This window comes from Microtus pennsylvanicus, chromosome 6 (genome assembly GCF_037038515.1).
Source record: "Microtus pennsylvanicus isolate mMicPen1 chromosome 6, mMicPen1.hap1, whole genome shotgun sequence".
Lineage (NCBI taxonomy): Eukaryota > Metazoa > Chordata > Mammalia > Rodentia > Cricetidae > Microtus > Microtus pennsylvanicus.
The window spans coordinates 73192753-73205177 of NC_134584.1; the positions used below are offsets into that span (position 1 = coordinate 73192753).

At 37.6% G+C, this 12425-nt stretch overlaps 1 protein-coding gene across 4 annotated transcripts in view; it reads right to left on the reverse strand.

Moving 5' to 3' along the window:
- Positions 1-4694: 4694 nt before the first annotated feature.
- Pcsk1 (proprotein convertase subtilisin/kexin type 1) overlaps positions 4695-12425 on the reverse strand; it is a 39384-nt gene continuing 31653 nt past the window's right edge. For 2 of the 4 annotated variants that reach the window (XM_075976445.1, XM_075976443.1), the window contains 3 exons: positions 11427-11560; positions 9925-10086; positions 4695-7972 (listed from right to left, as the gene is read on the reverse strand). In XM_075976445.1, the coding sequence (XP_075832560.1) occupies positions 7592-7972; positions 9925-10086; positions 11427-11560 (677 nt within the window). In that variant the 3' untranslated portion in view covers positions 4695-7591. The remainder of the gene's footprint in view (positions 7973-9924; positions 10087-11426; positions 11561-12425) is intronic. The other 2 variants (XM_075976444.1, XM_075976446.1) reach the window with 2 other exon arrangements.

The window sequence follows — 12425 nt, forward strand, 5'->3', positions numbered from 1 at the left end:
ATGCACATTTTGTTTTTCTAACGATTGGTTTTATGTTATTTGTGTGTGTGTTCACACATGTGTGTGCAGGAACTCTGTGAGGCCATAAGGGGTGTCAGATTCCTTGGAGATTTGTGAGCTGTACAATGCAGATATAAGGTCAAATTCTAGTCTTCTGCTACAACAGTAAACACTCTTAACTGCTGAGCTATATTTTAAATCCCAGTACTTCGTTTAAGACTTCAGTTGCATGGTTCTTTTACACCATTACCTGTTTGAACTCTGCCCCATATTTCTGGTCTCTGCTTTCATTTCTTTTATATTCTACTATGTCCTGTCACATCAAATTCATCACTCTGTCAATACTTATTTCTGGTTTCCTACCATTCATATCTACTCCATGTTAGTTTTAAATACACAAAACAAAAGATTTGAGGATACCGCTCTCATAGGAGAAAGAACATGAGACATTTGTCTTAGGGGCCTGAGTACCTCAATCAGTATAATATTTTTCCAGTTCCACCCCCACTCACTTGAAAATTTCAAGATTTCAATTTTCATTTCAGCTATATGCACAACTTTTTACTATCCAGTCATCAGTTGACGGGCATCTAAATTGATGGATAATATACTTCTAAAGAGTCAGGACCATATTTATATGCCTCATTTAATTTTTATGCAGGATTTTGTACACTTCAACTTTATTGTAATACTTATTATAGAGAAATTTTACTTAAGTTGCTAGATATAACTGGATATATAATCTAGATATATATTCTTGAACTGTGATCAAGGGTGTATTAGTCTAATGAGCTATCAATTTTTATTGAACATACTTCTGTATTTAAAATTTTGTGTCATAATAATGTGTTCATATATTATTTGTATAACTTCATAAAATTAAATCATCACTTAAAATTACAAGCTATCCCTTTGGGTGCAACAGTTGGTACAAATGTTATGATTGTAATCTACCATTTTATAATTGGATTAAGGCCTGCATCACAGTAGAAAAAATTATGTGTATATGTGTACTTAAAATATAGCCAAGAACACTAGGTTGGGAAGCCATGAATGAAACAATTATATCACACTTTGCCCCCAAGATTCATAGCCATTATGGAAGAAGAGTTCGAAAGAGTTAGATATTTGGGACACTAGAATGAGACAACATCTTCTGGACATGACAGGACTGTATATTCATCAAATCACAGCCTTAAAGGAAACCTAGTACTATTGTTTTGCTAAATAGGCATAAAAGTATCAATCTCTCTTTAAATTCATGTTTCTTTACCCAGTGCAACTCTTATTCCTCATCAGAGAAGTGTCTTTGCATAGTGGATTGTGCTTAACACAAAAACTCACCATGGGTTAAAGTGCAGAAGTGCACAGAGTAAGTGCTGTGCAATGATTGGCCATAAACGAAATACCTGTATCACACCTTTCCCCAAGATTCAGAGACCATCATGGAAGAGAGACTAAAGACTGTAAGAGCCAAAGGTTGGGGAGGACTAAAGTGAAACAGGATCATCTGGGCATCATAGGCATGTTGCCTCCATAAATTCATTCTCAGGACCTCAACAAAATCAAGTCAGCCAGCATTCTAGAATGGAACAAGAAGGAGTTCATGAGCCCTTCCCTAACTAAGGAGCTATGGTGCCAGGGGGATGGAGAGTCAATTTTCTTTTAGGGTGAACTCTTAGGTCCATCTTACTCCAGTGGATGTTCCTACACTCAGAAGTATATGGACAATGCAAATTGAAGCCAATGAATTATTAAATTAAAAATAATAAGGATACAAATTTGGGGCACTAGGAGGTAGAGGCTTATCTGAGAGAAATTAATAAAAATATTTTAAAAAACTCAAAAATTAAAAGTTTATCTGTTATAAACTTACTACTTTGATTTAGTTAAATTACATAATGTCAAACTATCCTTTAACTACCTATATTTATACCCATAATGAGAAGTCCCCTTTTGCAATGAACTGTAGTGAATACTCATTCAAGGGGCTGAGAATAAGTGACAGTTGAGTTCTCAGTCACAAGTGAGACATTTGCACCTCCCAATCTATGGTTCAAAATGTTTCAGGACAGAAATAATGTGAGAGCTGAAAAGTAGGGAGAAAAACTGAGAAATATCATCCTCTATATGCAATACAGCCATTGGGATCTTGAACTTATATCAGCTGCTGTTGCCATTGCTAGGACTGCACAAAACTGGCCCTGCAAGAAATCTGTTATTGGATCAGGAGGTCCTATTCATCCCTGATGAAATATTGGCTACTGAAAAATTCTAGAGAGAGGAAGTCATTACCTTTACCTAGTTCCAATGGATAATTTCAAACAAATGGCCACAAAGAGAGCCCTGCCTTCCTCATACTTTTATCCTGTAGCCATTCTGGAGCGGGATTTTTTTTCGGCACTCTTAAGACTCACTCCTCCAGTTAAAAGAAACATCAATTCCTGGTATTCGATCTCTTTCTTGGCCCTGCATTCCCAAACAATTGTAAACTGTTGATATTAAAATGGAATTATAGCAAAAAAAAAAAAAAAGAGAGAGAGAGCCCTGGTTAAACTCAATGGATCATGAAATAAAACAAAATGTTATGCATGGCAAGAATTTAGAGGGAGGAGGGGACATTGATGGGGCTGAGAGGTAATTATAAAGTACAAATTCAGTTAATAAAAGACAGCCCTGTATCATGTCTTTCTTGGTGGACTTTCTTTGGATTGCCAGTCCCTAAATAATGTCACAGAGACTTATTATTAATGATGAAACTTGGTCTTAACTTAGGCTTGTTCTGCTCGCGTATGTCATTGATGTCTGACTCTGCCCTTCTGCCTGCGGTACCAGCTAAGGGCTGTGTTTACCTCCCCCAACTCTCAGAAGCTGCTGAGTCTGCTTTCTAAACTCCCCATGAGTGGCAGTTAACTGTTGTGAGTGCTCATGGAGAGTCCCAGGCACTGACTGCTGATGGAGGAAGGTCATTGGCTAATAAAGGAACTGCCTTGGCCCATCTCATTGGTTAGGAGATAGGTGGGAGGAGTAAACAGAACAGAATGCTGGGAGGAAGAGGAAGTGAGCTCAGACTCGAGGCTCTCCTCTCCGGAGCAGATGCCTCAGAGAGACGCCATGCTCCCCACTCCAGGGAAGATGCACGCATGAAGTTCCGACCCAGGATGGTTGTAGGCTATAATCTTCCCGGTAAGACCGGTGCTCACAGATTATTAGAGATGGGTTGATCAGGATATCAGAATTAGCCAGTAAGGGCTAGAACTAAAGGACCAAGCAGTGTTTAAATGAATACAGTTTGTGTGTTGTTATTTCGGGCATAAGCTAGCCAGGCGGCTAGGGTGTTGGGGACGCAGCCCCGCCGCTCCATATTACTACAGACTGCTGCGATTTCTCCATTAGTGTGGTCATGTCCCATGTTGGGTACCAAATGTAGTAAATCTTTTATGTTGGACCTTTTTTGAACTGACAACCCCCAAGTAATGACAGAGACTTGGTATAAATTATGAAAGCTTGACTTTAGCTTAGGTTTGTCCCACTAGCTCCTATATCTTCTTTCTCTGTAGCTTTTTTGGTTCCTATCCTGGAACTAGCTCTTCTAGACCAGGCTGGCCTCGAACTCACAATTAATCTGTTTCTATTTATCTACGTTCTGCCACATAGCTCTTTACCTCTCATCCAATCCATTCTGCATGTCCTACTCCCTCTGTGTCTCGCTGGCTAATTTTGTGGGCCTAGCTTTATCCCCTGAGTTCCTCTCTCTCTGCCTGGAAGTTCTGCCTAATCTCTTTTGCCTAGTTATTGACCATTCAACTTTTATTAAACCAAACTCAGTGACACATCTTCACACAGTGCACAAATATCCCTCAGCACAACTCAAGGACTTTTTTTGAATTATGTATGCTTCCTCTTCAGGTTCAATAGAGAAACCCAGCTGGATATGTGAAGGCAAACAAAGTGTTTTGCAGCATTTTAGGACAAGTGTCTGGAAGTTGTGCACATAGTAGAGAAACCATAAAAGTGATCTCTATCTATCTGGACAATTGCATGACAACGATGCACATGAAATGCCTATAGTCACTTCCTTATTGATGCATTGGTCAAGAGTAATGTTTACAAAATGTCTGAACTAGAAGAACAAAGCGCTTTTAGAACAATTCCTCTGGAATACTTGAAATATTATTTTCGCTTAAATGATTGGTCTCTTAGGAGAAGAAAGTTGGTTGTCAGGGAAACCCATCTTCAGGGACAGAAGGGTCTGATTCTGAGCTGTGGAGTTTTCAGGGGGATGGTAGCTTGTGCATGAGGAAATACTGTCCTGAGGATTGAGACTGGAGGCTTGATCACGGGACATCTTAGAAGAAGTGGCCAAAGTTTGGCTGCATTACTTTGGCCTATAAACCAAAATGTCACAAATGATTTCTGAAAGGCTGTGAGTCCCTTCAGTTTTGTCTGCCTTTTCTCCTCAACACCTCAGTTAAGGCTCAGTCACACAGTGAAATCCTGGGTTGAGTAGGAAAATGACATGTGCCTGTTCAAGTAGGCACTTAATCTGTCTCTAAGAAGGTCTGGCTTCCTAAAAATGAGTTAATCAACATTTTATTGTAAACCTCCCATTTTTCTAAAAAGTCCATTTGGAAAAAACATTGGGAAAAAGAGAGAACCTATTTTTTTGTTGCAAATATGAGCCTTTCTTTTTTGACTTAGTGAAGAACCATTTATTCTTCTTTTTATAAGTATATTTACATATTCTGATTAATACATCAAATGTGTAATGCAGGAAATCCATTAAGAATTCTAAGACCATGTTAGACTCAGTTGTACATTGTTTTAGGATATTAGATGAACATAACTTTTATTATCACATCACATACATATGCACACACACATATATACTTTTATACATACACACACATCTATCTATCTATCTATAGATATACTTTTCCATTCACAAGGGGCATGCCTTTCAAAAATATTTTATTGGATGAAACATTCTTAATATCATGAAAGCTTTTGATTCTTCAATATAATTTATTATGCTTTTTAAAATTCTGTTTGATAAAAGAATTGGTATATTATAAATACCTGTAAAGAAAATATAGCTTAAAATTCCAAGGGAAATATTATATAGTTATTATTTTTAACATTTTCACAAAATCCACATAGGCACTAAGAAAGACTGACAAAAATATTTTATGTCTAGACAATATATACTGCAGGTTGGAAACATTCAAACATGGTATTGTCTAATATTAAAGCTTATCCAGAGTGAACCTTTGGCTATAGCCCATGAGTTGGTTGAAGTTTTTACAGGGAAAATATATTATTAGAGAGGGCTGAAGAAAATCTCCATATATTTAGTATAAGAATTAGGGAAGAATGGGGTCAACCTCCAACTCTTTCATTATTTAAATCACTAATTATCAATTACCAATATTATCCTCCAGGCCATTTATTAGTTGAAATTTAATGTAATAACTCATAAGGCATTTATAGCTTTAACATGCTACAACAGTGGAAAATTCATTTAAACTTTATAGAAAAAAAACAATGTAAAATTTTCAAGAACAGAGGGCTACTTCAAACCTTCTAGGCATCATGGGCATGGCTCTGGAGAGAGCCTTGCTATGTACAAATTCAAATGATGAAACAAGGAGGTGAACATTGTCATACTAACCACACGCAAACCAAAGCAAATGAGTTGTCTTTCTGAACAGGATCAATGCTAGGAGTGGCTGTAGAACGCTCAGATTTTGTAGAAAATTTGCAAACAGAAATTCAACTGTAGAAGGCAGGCATACAGTTAACTATATTGACATATTACCATAAGGAAGTGGGGGTCTCCAGTCAAAGAGAAGTACAAATGAACATCCAGGTGAGATAAGATTAAGTGCTCATATTAAAACTTCAGAGGTATTTTAGGATTCCAAGTACTCTTTTCCTTATAAATGCACCAAACTAACTAGGTCATAGCAAACTCAATTATTAATGACAGAGCCTGCCTGGAAGTAATCATGGTAATCTTTTTTCTTAATGCATTTACACTTTATACAGATCCATTTAATGTGGGAAAAATCACATTCATAGAAAGACAAATATCACATTTTCTCTCATATATCGAATCCGGATGAAATGAAAAGACAAGGAATTGGAAGCAAGAATACTTGTGAATAGAAGGTCAGTAAGCGGGGACAGGCAGCAAAGAGGTTAATAGGGATAGACATTGACCAAGTACATGAAATACTTGCAGGAGAATGTCAAAATGAAACCTTATTTTCTATAACTAACACACTTTAATTAAAAAGGGATAAATTCCCATGGGATACGAAGTAGCAAAATAAAGCAGCCATTGTAAGAATGTTGGCCAGGGAAGCCTAGACTTCAAATCTTACAAGGAAAGTGCTATCTCGAGCCAGCTATTGCCATGATGGAAGATGGGTCTGAAAATCAGATTTTATGTGAAATCTCACACCGTGAACACATTTTCACATTTTCAATACATTATGTATAACTTACAGGACAAATAAGATTTAAGTGCTGCCTACCTGTTTTCTGATTTGAAACATGGAAGAAAATTGGTAAGAATTTGAATATTGTCCTCGGAGATTGGAGAACACCCTGTGGTATCCAGAAATGAACACTCATTTGCGGAAAGTCAGAAGAACCTGTCCTAGGAACATGATTTGTGAAAACACTCTCATTGCTTCTCCTCTTTAATCAACATATTCCCTGTTAATACATTGGCTCTCTATATATTGAGTAGTTACTTGTTATTAAACAAAACTATGACTAGGAATTTCCCAACCTCAAGTTTAATTTTGTTCTGAGAAAATGGCATGGATGAGTTCTTTGAGTTTTGAGCTTGTGTCTCAGAAAGGAAATATACAAGGCAGAAGGGAAAATAAAAGGCCAGACTATATACAGTATGAGTCACAGCCATCTCTGGATCCACAGAGATCTCTGCATTGCATGCCAATCAAGAGGAATATTCTGTAACTATTCTAGTTAGTTAATATAAAATTTAAGATCTGCTTCCATATGTAAATAATGTATTTTATTCTACCCTCTCTAAGATGGTCAGATCAGCAGCCTCCGCATGAGCAACACATGATACAGAAAGGCCTAGGGTCCTTAGTGAGCTGTGAACTCTCACTAGATGCTTTATGAATGCTTCCTTAAGATAAAAATTCAAAGAACTCCATTGCAAAAATAGGAAACAAGATAAGTTGTAGCCTCCAATTTTTGTAGATTACTTTTCCAAGTTAAAATGAATCTCCTAGTCTTTTCCTATTCTTGTGAGATATGAAATGGGGAGGCTCAAGGACCCATTCCATTTGGTAAAGAGTTGTATGTCAACAGTGACTTTAGAAAGATGGTTGCTTGATTCATACAGATAGGGAAGACATTCTTAAATACTGAGACCCATTCATGAAGTTGATTTTCCTTTTGGAACTCACCCCAAGGTACAGTTTGAGGAGAAAACGTAAAAGAACCACAAAGGACATTATAAGCATAGGAATCAGTGACACAGCTCCAGAACCAGGACCATCTAAGGGGAAGGAGGATTCATGAATATTTCCAACTTGGGGCCACACACTTAAGAATTTTCCTCATTCAGAATGTCTACAAGAGCTTGCAGCAGCCTATCATCTCTGTGCTTATAAGGTTTGGTATTATAGAAAACATCAACATAGTCACTATACAGATTGTCCTCAGAGTCTTCAAGCCGGGAGGGTTTGTTTAGCTTTTCCAGTGCTTCATAGAAATTTGCATAGGGGATGCTGAGCTTTGCACCTGGAGATGTCTTTGGTGATTGCTTTGAAGGTGGGATTTTGCTGAAAGCACTTTGTAGGAGCCGCAGTATGGCTTCTGAAGGAGCCCCTTGTGCTAGCTCATCTCTTCTGCCCTCCACACTGCTGCTGCTGGAGCTTTGAGGCACCGGGAGATTGTCATTCAGGCTCTTTTGTGTGGGCTGCTCCTGAAATACAAAATATCATCAACAAAGGGGGAAATTCATTGTTTACAGCCAGAAAAGCTAGATGCAGACTTAACTCAAGCGCACTACAGGTCCCTTGAGAAGCAATTTGCAGAGGAGAGAGAGCACAAGGTTTGGAGTTATAAGGTTTTGTATCTCACTCCTTATTTTCCTACTTACTGGCTCAACTTTGGCATTTCAGTCTCCCAAAATTTTAGCTATTAAGTAGAAATCAGAATGCTTCTATGTCTGGTGGCATTGGAGACTGAGACTATGCAAGTATGTATTCAATGTGCTATATTCCTTCACCATAAAGACTGCTACAATCTAATACATTTGGGGAAATGACAGTAAGTATTTAACAACTCATTTGTATGGCATCAGTTGCTTGCTGTGGGCAAATTCAGCTGACTAGAGGATCTATGCTCTTCTCATAAATTATTTGACTTGGAGAAAATCCCAGAGAAGGGTCATGAGCAGAAGCTTGGAGATCTGAGAAATGGCTCTTTGTCAACCACTATGGAAATACAGTGTCATTTAGGTCTTTCCATGATACAAAAATCAACAGATGTTCAAGTCCTTTGCATAGAATTGAAGGGATTGCTATATAACCTATATACATCTTCTAGTATACAGTATCATCTTTAGGGCATTTGTAATACTTAATAAAGTGTAAATACTTGTTATATTGCATTATTTAAAAGAATAGATAGAGGTAAGTAAGTCTGTACTTGTTCAGTACAGAGGCAGTTGCTTCAAATATTTTTGATCTCTACTTGGTGGACTATAGGAATTTAGAACCCACCATAAGGGCTGATCATATTTCAATACTTCAACAAGAAAAAGTTTTGTTAATACTTGGAAAGGAACCAAAAAAATATGTGGCCTCTATAATATTGCCCCCACAATCTTTCAGAAACACCCACAGTGTGAACTCTCCTCAATTGTTGTGGAGAAACTGTACCTGGACTATGCTTAGTAGAATACAAACAAAGCCAGAAGCCTATTTGAGGATTTTTCAAAGTTAGTTTATAAGTTCGTCCTGTAAGTGTCATGCCTCAAAACCTTCTAAAACATCCAGTAGAGAGATCTCCCACTTAGGGTAGATCATTCCAGCGAGGCACTATATCAGATGCTGGGGATGTGGGGAAACAGATGGCCTCTCTTCATGGCTTCTAAAAAAGGCAGAGCCAGTGGCTCTTGGAACTAGGATCACATTGGCTACACTATGAATTTTTCTGAGAGAAACTGTAATTTCATAACTCTTCTTAATGATGACAAGGCAAGTCAGCTAAGTGCCAATTCTAAAGAGAAATTAGTAAAGAGAAGCTTTCATGATTTGACTGTCTAACCTTGGTCTCCTTTCTTTAAATATTTTCTGTCTAGATTAGAGAGATTACAGTTTAAATAAAATAAAATAAAACTGACATTATTTTTTATAAAGTTATGTGTTTTTTTTTGAGACAGGGTTTCTCTGTATAGCCTTGACCATCCTGGAACTCACTCTGTAGACCAGAGACCAGGCCAGCCTTGAACTCAGAGATTCACCTGCCTCTGCCTCCTGAGTGCTGGGATTAAAGGTGTGTGCCACCACTGCCCAACTAATATGGAATAATTGCTCTGAAATAAAATACTGCATAATATATTATAATAGGTATACACAACCATGTAAGACCCAGTGTGATTTGCAATATGTTGTCATACATGAATAAAATTCATGTTATGAAATTTAATTTTATGTTCATCAGCTTTAATTAATGAACTCCAGATTTAAGACTATAAGAAAAAACAAAGGTTCATCCAGTTCAGAACCAACAGTTTTTCTCTCCCAAGCCCTTTCTCTCTATTTATACATGAATTCTTCCCTTTGTAAAAACTAGATGCATCTTGCCTCGCTCATTGTTTACTACTGTTCAAGAACAGAGTACACACAGCAGGAGCAGAGCTACACAGACCTCTACCACATTCACCATCTTCTCCACTCCTCTCCTGTCATTCTGGACAGTATTGTAGGACGTATACACACGGGGCTGCTTCATGTGCTCTGGTTGAGAGGAGGTCCCGTGCAAAATCAACTTCCAATTCACAATCCTTCCTTCATTTTGCATTCTTCCAGACTGGCAACAACAAGCACATGTATATTTTAGTCTGTGTTTCAATTATAAAACAAACCTATTCAAAATGCCTAGAGAATCTCATAGTTAAAATCTAATTTTAAGGGGTTGTGCATTTCGCATTCAAAGATCTGTTTTGAAAGGAACGGTTGGATCCACTCCTCTAATGCTATGGAAGTCCAGCATTTTGACTGATTGATTGCCTCACACTCACGTTCAAAAAGCAGAGTTCCCGGCTGAATCTCTTTTGTCACATTGGTCCTGTCCTTGAGAAGCTGATTGTTTCTGAAACATCCGTAAGTCAAACATCTACACCTGTGGCATCAGACTGTATGGATGTGACATGAAGTGGACCCATCATAGTAAGCCATCGAGCTTAGTTTCCCACAGCTGAAACTGAGCTGAAGAATTCAGGAGGGGCTAGGAAGGTGGCTCAGTGATTAAGAGCACTGACTGCTCTTTCAGGGGATCCAGGTTCAACTTTTGAAGTTTAAAGTGATTTATTTTTAAAAATTATCTAGGCAATGAGATCTTCACTGCTGGTCCTTACACTTTTCTCTCACACCTCAAAGATGGAACACCATAAATTTACATCACAGCCTTCAGCAAAAGCAGGGGAATGGCGCAGAAACTAAGAATTCAGCTATTTGGCTTCAAGTCAGAGACAGCCCTGCCATTTGATCCTTGTGGCATTGTATTTTAACAAGTCATAAAGAGTATTAACACAAATATTTCATCTGAAATGTTTGCAACCAGAAGTATTTCAGAATTCCAAATCTCTCTGGTCTTAAAGGTTTTTACCAGCTGAGAGTCTCTATTCTCCAAATAAAGTCTGGAGGGTTCTAAACCTGCAATGTTGTTGAGTATCATTTGAGCTTTAGAAATCAAAATTTAAAAAACTGTAGTGTATTTTTGTTACTAAAAGTAGAAATAAGATATTAAATAAAATGTCTTGCTTAACCTGAAACAGGAACCTGCTACTCAGTGAGAGCTGCGGATGAGTTGTAGGGATACTCTCCTTGACTCCAGCAAAATATCCTACCAAAGGTGCTTTCGTAGCCAGGTGTCTCTGTGATTATGGATGATTCTAGTGACCACAGGTCACATGGCTGGCTGCATACATTTTTTTCCTCCCTTACAGCATAACTGAGTTTAGTAGTCTCTTAAAATTATTGTCTATATAACTAAGGGGGCAGGGCAACCCTATACTTTTATCTTTCTTCTGCTAAGAAGTGGACAGGTCAAGTTTATTAGGACCTAGCTAGGGATGTCATCAACATTTTAAAGTACTTCAAAGTATTTGAAAATGAGTTTTGTTTCTTTGTCTTCTTACTCATGCTTACCATGTCTGTAATTTTCAATGTCCAGATGCCTACAGGATTCTCTCCCCATGTGTGAACAGACATGAAGTCCCAATTTTTAAAGCCATTGGGGGATGTATCCCGCTCCCTTTCAGCCAACAGTACGGTGCTGGTTCCTATTTTCATACAACAAACATGTTAGTGAATATCCTGTCCTGACAGTCTGATCATAGGATTCACTGTAGCATTTAATAACTGATAAATAACGGTAAGATTAACTGAACTATATATAGTCTGTCAGTGTGAGAGGCTAGGAATCTTAGTAGTATTTTAGGCAAACTCCAAGGCATCTAGAAAGTATACTTCTACAAGCTCCAAGACTTCATATGCCAGAAAGATCACAGAGTCAATTAGCACATCTTTGCTTGTCTATTGTCTATGGGAGATGAAATTATTCAGCTGAATGTTATCAAAATATTTTGCAAGAAATTTTAATAATATATTTTTATTTATTTGTGTATATGTGTTTGTGTGTGTGCATGTGTGTGTGCTTGAAGGCTTGTGCATACACGTGTATGAGCCAAGGTACATGTGTGCAATTCAGAGGATGACTTGTGGGAATCAGTTCTCTCCTATCACTTGGGTCCTGGGGATGGCACTCAGACCATCAGGCTTAACAGCAGGTGCCTTTACCTATCTCACTGATCCATCAACATACTTAAATATATTGAGACAACTTTTAGTTGGATTGTGGTTTATGGCTCAACAGTTCTTAAATCATCTTAACTAGTACACCCTCAGGAATAGGGTAAAGTCTATATTATTACGTATTTTTATTTGTATCACTGTGAAGATTTAATCATTATTCTCATTCAACTTTATGGGTCACAATTCTTAACTTTTCAATTGATTACTTCAATAATCCAGACATATTTATAAGTTGATAATTATTGAAAATATATCACTGTCACCTAAGAGATGTAAATGCTCAGTCTTTAACCTAGGGAAAAGAATGTAGTTTGAAAACAGTGATTTCAGAAA